At 36.7% G+C, this 14,141-nt stretch overlaps 2 protein-coding genes across 2 annotated transcripts; both read left to right on the forward strand.

Moving 5' to 3' along the window:
• Nucleotides 1-269: 269 nt before the first annotated feature.
• On the forward strand, nucleotides 270-3,658 carry LOC116849686 (cytochrome P450 9e2-like). The gene has a single exon (XM_032827081.1). It carries the CDS (start codon nucleotides 383-385, stop codon nucleotides 1,928-1,930), a length of 1,548 nt encoding a protein of 515 aa, XP_032682972.1. The 5' UTR covers nucleotides 270-382; the 3' UTR covers nucleotides 1,931-3,658.
• A 2,524-nt stretch (nucleotides 3,659-6,182) lies between these two features.
• LOC116849685 (cytochrome P450 9e2-like) lies at nucleotides 6,183-9,546 on the forward strand. Its single transcript, XM_032827080.1, has one exon. The coding sequence runs from the start codon at nucleotides 6,507-6,509 to the stop codon at nucleotides 8,055-8,057; it is 1,551 nt and encodes a 516-aa protein (XP_032682971.1). The 5' UTR covers nucleotides 6,183-6,506; the 3' UTR covers nucleotides 8,058-9,546.
• Nucleotides 9,547-14,141: the final 4,595 nt, after the last annotated feature.

The raw sequence follows: 14,141 nt of genomic DNA on the forward strand, positions 1-14,141 counted from the left end.
AAATTCGTATTCTTCACACGCACATTTACATATTTACATATTTACATATTTACATTTACGTATTTTTACAATTCTATTTGCTTATTTTTCGTGAAATCATTGTGTCGTAGGTTAAGCAAGTCAGTTGGGAGACAAACATCATTACTCGTAAAGCAATGGTGACTAGTAATAAAATTAGTCGATGTTTTGAATTTTTTTCGATGACGTCGAAGACATAATCATCCATCGTCTTACGTAAGGTTAACGAGAGATATATAAACGGGAGAATCGCCTGCAATTCCTGCAGTCTTCGCGCGGACGTTATCTCGCGATACTGCGAGTTGAGATAATTATTCGTGTTCCGCCGACCGTGTCTCCAATCGTCGTCGTCGTCGTCCTCGTCATGGAATCTTGGGTACTGCTTTCCCTCTTAGCCATTGGCTACGTTATTTATCGCTATTGCTTCAAAGGCCTGAACCACTTTAAGAAGTATGGGATTCAGCATATCCCACCATGGCCCATGTTTGGCAACATGTGGCCATTGTTCCTGCGTCAAACCTCGTTGCCCGAGCTCATAAAAAAGGCGTACAATATCAGTCCAAACGCAAAGTACGTCGGCTTCTTCGACGCCTTGAATCCTGTGGTGATGATTCGCGACCCGGAGCTCATTAAGTCCATCGGTGTGAAAAACTTTGAGACGTTCCCTAACCATCGTGCCTTCATCGACGAGGTTAACGATCCGTTGTTCGGCAAGAATCTGTTCTCACTGCGCGACGATAAATGGCGGGATGTGAGAAACTTGCTGAGTCCCGCGTTCACGTCTAGTAAGATGCGAACCATGTTCAAACTGATGTCCGACTGCGCGGCCAACTTCGCCGACTCCTTGATCAAAACGTCAGTGAACAAGAACATCATGGAGATGAAGGATTGCTTCACAAGGTACACAAACGACGTGATCGCTACTTGCGCCTTCGGCATCAGTGTGGACTCCATGAAGAACCCCGATAATGATTTCTACGTTTACGGCAAGGAGGCCACGTTCTTCGGTCCCTTGCGTACTGTAAAGTTCTATATCGCCAGGAGTATACCGTACATATCGAGGATCTTAGGCATAAAGATCGTCAGCGAGCGTGTGGCCAAATTCTTCATGGATATCATAAGGAACACGATCTACGCCAGAGACATGCAAAACATCACGCGGCCGGACATGCTGCAGCTGATGATGGAGAGCAGAGGCAAGAGAGGCCCCGGCAAGGAACTGACCATCGAAGACATGACGAGCCAAGCTTTTATCTTCTTTTTCGGCGGCTTCGATACTACCTCTACCTTGATGTGCTTTGCTGCTCATGAAATCACCGTAAATCCGGACATTCAGGCGAAACTGCGCAATGAGATTGATGCGGTTATGAAAGCTACGAATGGGGCGTTAACCTATGAGGCGGTGAATGGAATGCAATATTTGGACGCTGTTATCAACGAGTCCCTCAGGATGTACCCGGTAGCGGTGTTCCTCGACAGAGTATGCATGAAAGATTTCGAGCTTCCTCCGGCATTACCCGGTGACAAGCCTTACACACTGAAGAAAGGATCGACCGTCTGGTTCCCCGCTTACGGACTTCATCACGACCCGAATTACTTCGAAAATCCCGAGAAATTTAATCCCGAGCGCTTTCTAAATGAGGACAAGAAAGGTATCAATCCAAACGCGTATTTACCGTTTGGAATGGGTCCGAGGATGTGCATAGGTAACAGGTTCGCGTTACTTGAGACCAAGGTAATGCTGATACACTTGTTGGCTCGCTGCGAGTTAAAGCGCTGTGCGAAAACCATGTATCCGATGCGATTCAGCAAAAGTAGCTTCAACATCTTGGCAGAGGGTGGTTTCTGGGTTAATATTCAACCGAGAAGCGACGCTCCCAATTTATCGATCAACGCCAATGGTCAATTATGAAGCCACAAAAGCGCCGATGAAATCCAATGCGATATTTAGATATCAGTTTTTAAAGACCGTACGACTTTCGTAATGATTTCAACAGTTTTCAATACGAACGTCGCAAATGTATGTCTAGGTAATATTTCAAGAGGAGGTGGAAATAGAAGACAATTTAAAACAAATAATATAACAATAAAGAGCCTATAAATAGCAGTTCTACTTAGTCCGGCAGGCTTCTTTGTATGTGGAGAAAAGATTACTGCAAAAATATTATTTATAGAAAATATTATAGAAAATATTATAGCAATAACAATATAGTTAAAATTACATTCTTTTTTACAATATTTTTCGCAAAGCTGGTTTATACTTATATTGCACTAAATTACTAAATTGATAAATTTAAAACGATCTATCGAATGTAGAATATAGAAAACATTCAAGTTATTGCTGTAGCAAATGTAGTAAAAAGTCAAACGTGCATAACATTTTAAAATAAATATATAATAATTTTAGACATAAGTTTTTTTGTAAAATCCAAGATTAAAGACTTTTGTTGTAATTTTTACTGCAATATTTTCTCTGATAAAATAGTAAGAAATAGATTTAAAACAATCTTGTTTTAGGGAAATATTTTACTGTTACATTGCTTTCGCTTAAGCTTCCGCGCGTATTATCTAGTGAACATTTCTTAAATTTATAAAAATATTAAGGTGAGTTAACTGTGTAAGCACAATGTCGATTTACTATAAGTATATGCAAAATTCTTGTAAAATTACTAGATAACTTTTATTTTACCTAAAAATGAACTCTCTAATAATTTTTTATCGTATGGTATCTTTCAAGATACGGTACTACTCGCAGAAGTTTATCACACTCTCAACAAATAAGTAATATTCCACGACGGACGGAATCCTTTGCATATATTATTACGCAGTGCCATTACTCGGATATTTCCGATAGAAAGTTGGGAATCGTGAGACTTTGTGAAGGTTTTAATAATTTCCAGAACTGACATGTACTTCGTAGTTATGTATGGAAAATGTCTCTTGGTAATTATGCATGGAAAATACCGCTATTATTTATCCTCTAAATGGAAAAACGGTTACTTTCTCGTTCACTTGCACTTTATAAAAAAAAACATGGCACTTAATATAGATCAACGCAGAGAGACCACACGTGAGAACATTGAAAAACCGAATACACTTTAAGCTGAAAATAGACTTTCCGACCTTTAAAGATAAACGATAGAATAAAATCTGCGGGAGTGAAATCGGCACATTTTCAGATGTGTCTGACAATATTTATAAGTGAGGAGAGCCACACAGAAAATTCACAGATGTGATAGCAATGTGATCGACGCCTAGACCTCTACAATGCAATATTTTTAATAGAAAAATAATGTTACAAAGACTGACGTACATACGTACATTTACAATGTATACTCGCGCGCGTTCGCTCGTTCGATAATTTTACTTCAAATATTTTTCCTAACTTGTGTGACACAAGAGAGATAATCATATCAATTGTAAAACAATGATATCACTTGTGATTGCAAGTCATCCAAATATGTGCAATTCATTCCCTACTTGCTTTTTGTGTTTCCATCATGTAATGATAGAATTTATTGTAGGATAATAAGCTCATTAAATATAGTTTTACGTCGTTTTCATTATATATAGTTTTCTGCGTTTAAATAAAATAATTATTTGCTGAAATGGTGAAAATAAAACTCTAATTTGATCTCAAGAAACATCTTTATTGAAGATCCAAACGGTTTTCTCGTGGAAAACGTAATATAGAAATACAGAAAATAGGCTTTTTTAATCCTTTCTCTCGCCTATCATGTCATAAATTCACGATGATTAATTGAGATTCCGTTAAAGATATCATTAATATTTTTACTCACGGTCTGACGTATGCGCTTAGAGACGCGTCAGTAAATCTTAAATCCACACTTGATCCTGATGGACTTACATAATATGTAGATGTATACAGAGAAATCGCAATCAATTATGTCTCAGAGGCATGAAGAACGTAATAAATATTCTTTATTCAAGGCGTACAATTATCGGTTAAATTGTGTTAAATTGTTTTGCGCATACACATTCCGCAGTTTTGTAAATCAGCCTGGTATGGCTGATTGCACTAGCTGATTAGATGACATATTTGCCTTTGACATTGATTTTTATAACTTTGACATATCTAATATATCAATCTATCATTTTAGAGCCATAATACGTTCTAAATTATGTTTTGATATACGCGATTGCGCAATTGCCGGCAAGAAAATTCGCTGCTTTAAAAGGTAAATGATATCAACGAACAAGTGTCGATACGGTAGTAAACTATAACAGAATTCGATATGCATTATACATTTCGATACCTATTTTCTGTTTGTTCCCCCTAGTGCTATTTCCCTTACTTTATCGTCTTGCGCAATCTCGAGCCGTTCGAGACTCAAGAGTAGAAACATATATGTAAATATATGTTTCTAATAGTGGAAAGCTATTAGAAATATATACGAGTGTCCCAGACTCTCTTCCGCAATTTTTGCGGGAACGTAGAATGATAGATGAGCTGTAGTAGCGATGTTCACTATTATTTATTTGTACATTAAATTAAATTAAACAAAAAGTCCTTTATCATTTTGTAAATAACCACGTAGACTTTTAGATATTAATTAAAGAAGATTTGTGCATTATCGCGCACAATTATGTAACAATTTTCTTTTATTAAAAATACATTAAACAAAATATTTGACAATTTATTTTTCGCAAAAAAATGTGGTCTTATGTGGTCTTCAACTAAAAAAGTAATGGAAGTTTCAATAATTTTTGAAAACTTTTTCGGACACTTCAAAGAGAGAAAAATTAAGGAAGACACTAATGACTCCGAAAGTAACGAAAATATGTTGTCATTTCTGGAGAGTTAATAAATTGGTTTCAATAGTATTGCTATATTAAGTCAAAAAATTTATTTTAATCACGGTGCTGTTGACCAATTCTGTTAATTCGACAGCATTCTTTTTTCGATGATTTTTTGCTCGCTTTCTTTTTGCCCCCCATCAACGCGCATACTGTGATCAAAAAGTATCGGGAATGTTTCAATAAAACGCAAGATTTGAATTTATTCATCAAAATTTATTTCGTCCCCTTCAAAGTAATTTCCTCTTACTATAATATATTTATACCAATATTTTTTCCAATCTTCAAAACATGCTTAAAAGTCGTTTTCGTAAAACCTCTTTAGGACTCGCAGCAAATTTTCTTTTGTGCCATTAATCGACTCAAAACGGTGACAACAAAGCGGAAATTTTAGTCGAGGAAACAGGAAAAAGTTACACGGTGCCATATTAGGTATTTGTTGAATTTTTTGCCAAAAATTCACGAACAACAAGAGCATTGTAAGCAGGTGTATTATCGTGGTGCAAAAGCGACGCGCTGCAAGCCCAAATAATCTTTTAAAATTGCTTGACAAAATCCAAGTGATACTGGAACATGTTCAATAATGTCTCTAATTGTTAAGTGACATTCATTGAGCACCAAATCTCTGATTTGAGCAACGTGTTGCTCATCAGTTGAAGTAGATGGTCTAGAGCGTGGTTCATCTTCGACGCGTTCTCTACCATCCTTGAACATCTTGTACCACTGGAAAACTTTTGGTTTTGGTAGAGTACCGTCACCAAAGTCTTTTTACAACATTTCCAACGTTTTTTTAGCAGTAATTCCTTTGCGAAAACAAAATTTAATGCACGTTCTTTGCTCAATTACACTCGATATTTTAGAAAATCGCCGGAGCAAAAATTCTTTACACACAAAACAAGCGTTTATTTACAAATAAAAACAGACAATAACATATGGATTGCAGCTAGATGTCGATGAAAGTCGTACCAATCTAGGAAAAAAACGACAATAGCACCAATTTGCACGCGTGCAGTTTAAATGAATAATTCCCAATACTTCTTGAGTCAATCATAATAATATTTCTTTTATAAGTCAATCAGTTAAATGCAAATGTCTTTTAAAATGAACTGTCTTGCATAAATTGCATAATAATCTGCGATATCGAATAATCACTATAATAAAATTAGCAAGTCTTCTGTCCCCTGTCAATCATTTATGGACAGAGAAACGTACAAAATGATATTATACAATCGATATTGTGCATATAATAGGAAGGTTTATTATTGCTATTATTTCATTATTTATTATTGCTATTATTTCATTATTTATTATTGCTATTATTTCATTATTTATTATTGCTATTATTTCATTATTTATTATTGCTTATTTTTGAGCGATTGGCTTCATAATATTCAATATTATTATTCTGTTTATGCTCTCTCACTGTTCTCTTGTACGTAGCTATCAATGGATAAGAAAGATATGAAAATACAGGCATAATAGATATAAAATGTAAATTTTAGAAGATGAGGATAAATATTCGAGTCATAGATAAGAGTCCGACATAGATAAAATATTGAATACCAGCAAGATATCGGCAGTCTTTTATAGCAGCTTGTCTTAACAATACTGTTTTTGATTAGCTCTCTAAAACGTATACGAAAAATCTTCGAAGAACGCAGAACTTCACAATGGGATACTGGTCGATACTGTTGTCAATTGTGATAGGTGCTCTCATCATCTATTATTACTTCTTCAAAAAGTTCAACTTCTTCAAGAGACACAACGTCCTTCACTTACCATCCTTGCCCGTGTTGGGAGTCATGGCGCCGGTGCTATTTCGTCAGATGTCGTTTGGCGGGTTCCTGAATTTTCTGTACAACTACCGTCCGGATGCGAAGTACTACGGATTCTATGCCATGACGCTGCCAGTCTTCCTGTTTCGCGACCCAGAACTCATCAAGGCCATTTTCATCAAGGACTTCAAGTCATTCCACGACCGTCGGACTTTTGCCGACGTGAACGACCCGCTGATCAACAAGAACATGTTCTCCCTGCAGGGGAAGAAATGGCGCGAAGTTAGGACCCTGCTATCGCCCGCCTTTACGGCCGGTAAGATGAAGTTCATGTTCTCGTTGATGTCGGAATGCGCGGTAAACTTTGCCACGTTTATGTCGTCGTTGTCGAAGGACCAGAATGAGCTGGAGCTGAAGGAAGCGTTCACGAAGTATACGAACGACGTGATCGCCACATGCGCTTTCGGTATCAAGATGGACACTATGAGGGACCCGACCAACAAGTTCTACATGCATGGCCGTAACAGTACCAGGTTTCTGGAGTTCCGCACCATCATGCTGATCTTTCTCAAGACCTTCTCGATCGGGCGAATCTTGAACCTACGGTTGGTGGACGAAGAGGTGACGAACTACTTCACCAACATCATCAAGACCATCATCAAAAAACGCGACACCGAGAACATCACGCGCCCAGACATGCTGCAGCTCATGATGGACGTGCGGGGTAAAGCCGGCAAAGAGCTGGACATTGAAGAAATGGTCGCGCAGGCGTTCGTGTTCTTCTTCGCCGGCTTCGAGACCACCTCGACCGCTATCACCTTCTTGACTTATGAGATCGCGATGAACCCAGACGTACAGGCGAGGTTGCAACAGGACATCGACAAGGTTCTAGAGGAGACGAATGGCCAAGTAACTTACGAGGCGATCAACCAGTTACAGTACTTGGATGCGGTGATCTTGGAGGCGACGCGGATGTATCCGTCCAACTCGTTCATAGAGCGTGTATGCGTGAAGGATTATGAATTGCCGCCCACGTTGCCGGGTGAGAAGCCCTTCACCATGAAGAAGGGCATGGTGGTCTGGGTACCGGTCTACTCACTCCAGCACGACGAAAAGTACTATGATGAGCCGGATAAATTCCGTCCGGAGCGCTTCATGAACAACACCAACTACGAGAACTCACCGTATTACACGACGTTCGGCATAGGCCCGAGGATGTGTATCGGCAAGCGTTTCGCCATGCTGGAGATAAAACTACTGTTGTTCCATCTGTTAGCTCGATGCGAGTTGAAACCCTGTTCAAGGACCACGATACCGATGCGACTCGACAATAAAGGTCTGCAAATGGGAGTTGAAGGTGGACTCTGGTTGAGCATTTGGCCCAGAAGCGATGTACATCCTGCGCTCGCGTCACCGATCATCAATGACGACACCGTTAATTCTTAAGAAATGACGCGCACTTGATTCGAAATTGCGCGCGAGCAAGCAGACTTAAAAACGACGGAAAATTTCTGTAGAGAAAAATATATAATCGCGCATAATCCATATACAAGGAGATATTTTATGCTAACATATAATAGGTTCGTCTTCGCAACATTTGTAGCAACTAGAGCAAGTTCAAGTAAATATAAAAGTCCTATATCATTTTGCGATATTTGCAGTGAATCTTGACATATTAATTCAAAAAAATTAGATGATCATGCACGATATGGTAGGTAGAAAATATGTGCTATGTGTTCGTGTGCTAGATTCAATGTGGGTGGAGATCAAACTAAATAAAAAGGTCTTTTATCATTTTACAAATAACCACGTAAATTTTTAATTATTAATTAAAGAAAATTGTTGTGCGATAATGCACCAATTTTTCTCTTTAATTCTCTTCAATTTAATCTCTTAAAAAGAAAAAAGGATAATATTATTCGTGTTTATATTAACAAAGCAGACATTTAAAATGCGACTTTAACACGTTCGATTTCGGCAACAGCAAAAAATTATCTTTGCATTATAAAGTATATTGCGTACATATTCATAATATCGGCGTGCAGAAAATATGCAAAAATATATTCTCTCTAAGATATTTGGCTAGCGTATGCAATACGAAAGCATAATTATTTTTTAACCGTACGATTAATTATAGATATTGGCAATTAATATCTACGAGACGCGTTTTATAGAAAACAAAACGCAAAACATATCACAATATGACGCAAAACATTCGCACGATCAGATCAAATAAATTCGAGATTTTTACTGCGACATTTTTAATTCGAGAGATTACTGTTTACTGTTATGATACTGATTAGTGTTTTTAAGCAGCGCGATAATACGTGATGTGCATATATTAATAATTTTCCAACTTCTTGATAAGTTAACTGATAATTAAATCATATGTCTCTCTTTGTTTCTCCTTTAATTTAAACAAGGACAGACATGATTTAATTATTAGTCAGTTTATCAAGAAATTTATCAAGAACAACCAGTCTTAAGACGCGTTCAATGATGCGCGTCGTCGCGGATTATGATAGCGCTGTTTCTGATAAAAAAGTATATAATAGTTATATAATCATATATTTTCTCAAAGGATTTGTCGTATCGAAACGAGCGCACCAATAAAAAAACAAACAGAACTTTAAAGCCTAATTTACAATGTGCTCTTTGCTTTCTGTTTCTTGTTCTCTGTCCTTTTTTAGTTTAAGACTTAAGATGTGAGTCAGAGAGATAAAGAAAAAAAATAAACAAGAGGTAAATAACACATTGTAGATCAAGCTTAAGTGTCAAGGGAACGAAAAAATTCGCGGGCAATTCGGAAAACAAATTTCGATCGTTTCTGTATTCCATTTTTAATGTTCAGCTGTAACATTTATAGAGAGAGTAGCGTAGAATTCAATATTTTGTAATTATACTTTAAAAATGGCACGAAGTGCCCCGAAAATAATTGCAAGAGTGTTCTCACCGTTTCTCCCCCGTTCAATTTGTTCGCAGCGAGACAATGCATCGCTTCGAGCCACCCTTATGATCCCTACTTCATCAATTCCTGGCCCTTCTCCGACACGCGTCCCTCCCCGACGCCGGTAAGTGAATTAGATTAGAAGGGGTACTTTTATCGAGTCAGGATACCTCATCGCACGCACTCCGGAAAACGGAAGACTGCTGTTTTTCAGTATAATCGAGCTACAAACCGCTTATTACAGCATCGCGTCCTGCTATGATCGCGTTCTCACGAAGTGTTCTTTCGTCGGCAAAAGAAGAAAAAAGGAAAACAACGTGAGATCGTTTTTACCATACGGCAGTACGTAATACGAGTCGCTATTTTTTGCAGTCAATCTCGGCTTCTTGACGGGCATCTTTTAACGCGTACATTTCCGCGAAAAGAAAATTACACCGTTCGCGTGATTTAATTGTACATCTTATGAGACGCGAACACGGAAAGCGCTCTCGGCGGCCGCGGTGTGCCCGCTCATTATAATTCATTAGCATTAACGCGGGGAACTCCAATCAATGATGCCGAGTCCGACCGCTAATTATCTAGATTACAATGATCTCCTCTGCCGGCGAAGGATAACCGATTCTAACGACCGAGTCGGTCAGATGCAGCAAAGTGTCCACTTGGTTCAATAGCGAGAGAGCGTCACGCGAGTGTCTTAATGGAGGAGCGGTTTGTGCGATGCGTGTGAGCGAGCGAGCGACGTAGAATGAGAGGGAGTGAACGCCCGCGTGCGCGATTCCTTTGGAAGAGCGACCGCGCCGAGGGAGCACGCTCTCCCGACCGCTCATTAAAGTGGCATTCACAAGCTCGTATCGCGTCTCTGGAGCCGCCCAATCACGTATCCGAATACATTATGCGGCTGTTATCTGCCGTGCAAATGCGCGAGAACGTGCGACCAATGCAGAGATCCCTTTTGGTCAACGCGAGGGCTGGATTTCGCGGACACGACGCGCGGGATTTCGGTACAACTCTCGTAACCTGACTGACCTAACAAATACGCGTGTATTCGCAGGAGGAAAAGAGGTAAATGAAAAGAGCTACCGACAATTATTTTCTGCTTTAAGGTGGATACTTACAAAACAGATGTCAAAAATGTCAATGACATATATTAGAAAGAATTTTATGGTATAAATTATTATAGGATTTTCTGGAACAGATCGGCATTCCGCAGTAATTCACAAAAATTCTTTCATTTCAACGCAGAACGAAGAGAAATAATTAATTAAAGAATCTGTCATTGCGATCGTCGATAACGACAAATAGATAAACTGCTAACAGAAATATTGCCGTGTATGCTCTTGAATGAAGGCATGCATATAGGGGGGATATGTTTTGTAATTTTTATATATTTTAATTAGTGCATTTTACATGAAATTATAGATTGTTCTCTTCTATTATAAAAACCGTATTTATAGACGTTAGTCCAATGACATCAAACCTCGTGATCTATTGTGGAATCGTTCAGAAAGGATTCAAATCCATAGATGTCTATATTAACTAGATTGCTAATAGGCTATCTAAAAACATAGCACGGCTTGCGTTCGACAGAGTTTCCGGTGTATGCGATAAATTGATCGCTACCACGACATATTTCCACTACTGTTTAGTCATAAAATTTTTTTGTTGAAAATGTGCAGAGCAAATAACGTCCAATACTACAATCTATTTTTAATATAATAATCTATTTTTTCGTTGCGACATTTTTTGATACAATAAAATGCTGGCATTTTTGGTTTTACGACAATTATTTAATGGCCACGCTGACTCACATTGTACGTTGTAAGATACTTACACAAGTGACACGCGTCACACACGCAGGACCGCCGCCATTTTCTCGCATACAACCGGAAACCTTATGTGACGCAAGTCCGAAGTCTTAGTTAGCAATTTAGTTTAGTATAGACATCTGTGTTTAAATCAGAATTATTTCACACACAATTCTTCGTTTCTCGTCCTATTATAGATATGTGTAATGTGCAAGAAACTCTCGACATCTCGCAAAGAAGCAAAAAATCAAGTCGGAAGAAAGCGGATAAAAAAGTCTCGTGTCGTGACCAAAGGTGACCACTATCGTTTGTCTCGATCGGTTTTGAGAAGATTCTACAATAGACTAAACAAAAGGAAAGCAATACAGACAGAATTGCGATCGGAAACTCACTGGTCTAACACTCACGTTTCCGATCGGGAGTCGTAAATACAAGTAGAGCTCGATTCTTTTACTTGTTCTTTTAACAAATAACAGATAATCATGTTTTCTTTCTAACAAATATTTGGGGGGTGAGATATTACTATCCAAACTAGAATGAATAATATAAAAGGTATAACATGAGTAAATAATATCATCACTTAGTTATTAAAGTAGAATCATGAAGAAACACAGTTATATTTATTGATTATAATCATATATATAATATTATATATTATACTTTTATATATAAATATATATAATATAGAAATATAATAAAAATATCAAATATAAATATTTAATATTTTTTAATACTAAATACATTTAATACTAAATACATTTTTACATTTTAAGTATTTTTTCTTTCAATGTATGATTTAACATTATATATAGTACATTTCATTATATATAGTATAGCATATTTCTTTAACCTCAAGCACTCGAGAAATAAATAGTCGCTTTATCATCCTTATGACTTCATACTTTTCTTTTATCTGAAATTGTTTATTCCATATGAAATTTCAGTAATATGTGAAATTTGAATCACAATTTTATTCATCACAACTTTATTTAAAAAATTGTCTTATTTTTTCTGTATTGCAGTATCTTTATAATATCACTAAATCGAAGAGGTTTTATTACTATATGTGAGAGAGAAGAATACTTTTAATTATGAGATACATAAAGTATTTTTCTTTACATTTATTAATATTCTTCCTTGCATAGGGAAAACCAGGTCTAAATGGCGCCAGGAGTATATTGCTTTTGTGCTTTTATAATATCTTGAGAGAGATAGTGGACACTTACAATCACAAAATTTTGTTTAGAAAATTCTATTTAGAATATAAATACTTTTCTTTGAGTTTTTTGCTCTTATTAAAATTGGAATAATATTTCATTTAAAAAATAGAAAAAAATTGATTTAGCAAAGTAAATTTTTGAATCTCTTGAAATTTTATTAATATTAGATTTCCGGGTTTGAGCTGTGTGGGTTTATCTTTGTTTGATTTCAACGTTTCGCGAACATTTCAGTCCGCTTCATCAGGGAGAAACGACCCGATTTATTAATATTCTCTATCGTGAGAGAATAAAGTTAAGTGACGTTGGCCATAATTAATTATCTCTCTAACAGAAACCCCGTAACTAATAATCAAGATACAAATTTTATATATGGCTTTCTGTACATGTGACGTTACTACGTTACTGGACAATTGAAATCAGTATCAAAGCAAGATAGCCATGTTGCAGCATATTTGTAGTTTAATTACAGAACAAAACATACGATTAACAGGATGAACACTAACCATAGAAAAATATTACTTTTATGTTTGTTACTTTACATGTTTGTACTACCAGACACAACAATTATTTATCTGAAAATTTGTGCCTTCGAGATTCTAAAATATGGGGTAATTAGTCCCGGTCTATCTTGCACTGCTAAAAGAAAATGTAATTAAAAAGTCAAGAAAATACAGAATACCATAAAACAAAAATCCGACAACAGCTCTTTAAAGTACACACTTTATCTTGAATTTAAAAAAGGAAAAATATCCGTACGATTTTTCACGGACTAATACTCATTAAAATTTACATGTTCGCAATTTTTTAATGTTATATTTCTCTTAAACAGAAAATATTAATATTCAAGACAAATTTTATTATATTAATATTCAAGACAAATTTTACTATATGATAATAATTTAAATTTAACTGTGTCATGCATACCATTTATATATGAATCTTCAACCGTTACTCATACCATTTATATGTAATTCTAATCAATCAATAAAAATTCCGCTATAGCTTCTGCGTGCGGTTTACATTGTTAACTGCGACGGTGCGATGAGGCTTTTTCTCCGGCATCACTTTCAGCCAGAAACCTTCCACCAGAAATTTTCGCAAAAATTTTTTTGATCGGCGTGCGTTGTTAAGATATATATAAACATTTTACTATTAAGTAAACAAGATAACGATAATGATAATACAAAACCTGCATTGGCGATTGCAATTGTATTTGTCATCAACTTGTAAAATTGAAATCTAAATATGGCATCTTTATCAACGCATAAAATTGGCGATTAAAACAGAATTGCGAAGTCGTGGATGTTTGCGCGACGAACTTACTTATCAAGTGTACTGATTTCGCCTGCTGATCATACGCGAAACGAGAATAAAACGAAGAAGCCAAAGAGTGAAACAACGTGTGTGCCGTTTGACACTGAACGACCGACTGCTATCACTCGACATGGCTTTCGTCGTATATATGCGTTATAACTTACTGCTTACGCAATCGAGAACTGCATTCGAACCTTTAGGATATTACTAATGCAAAAATCAATTTTACAAGTTGATAAAAAAC

This window comes from Odontomachus brunneus, unplaced genomic scaffold, assembly GCF_010583005.1.
Source record: "Odontomachus brunneus isolate Ranch 3 - 2012 unplaced genomic scaffold, Obru_v1 Obru_scaffold_124, whole genome shotgun sequence".
Classification (NCBI taxonomy): domain Eukaryota; kingdom Metazoa; phylum Arthropoda; class Insecta; order Hymenoptera; family Formicidae; genus Odontomachus; species Odontomachus brunneus.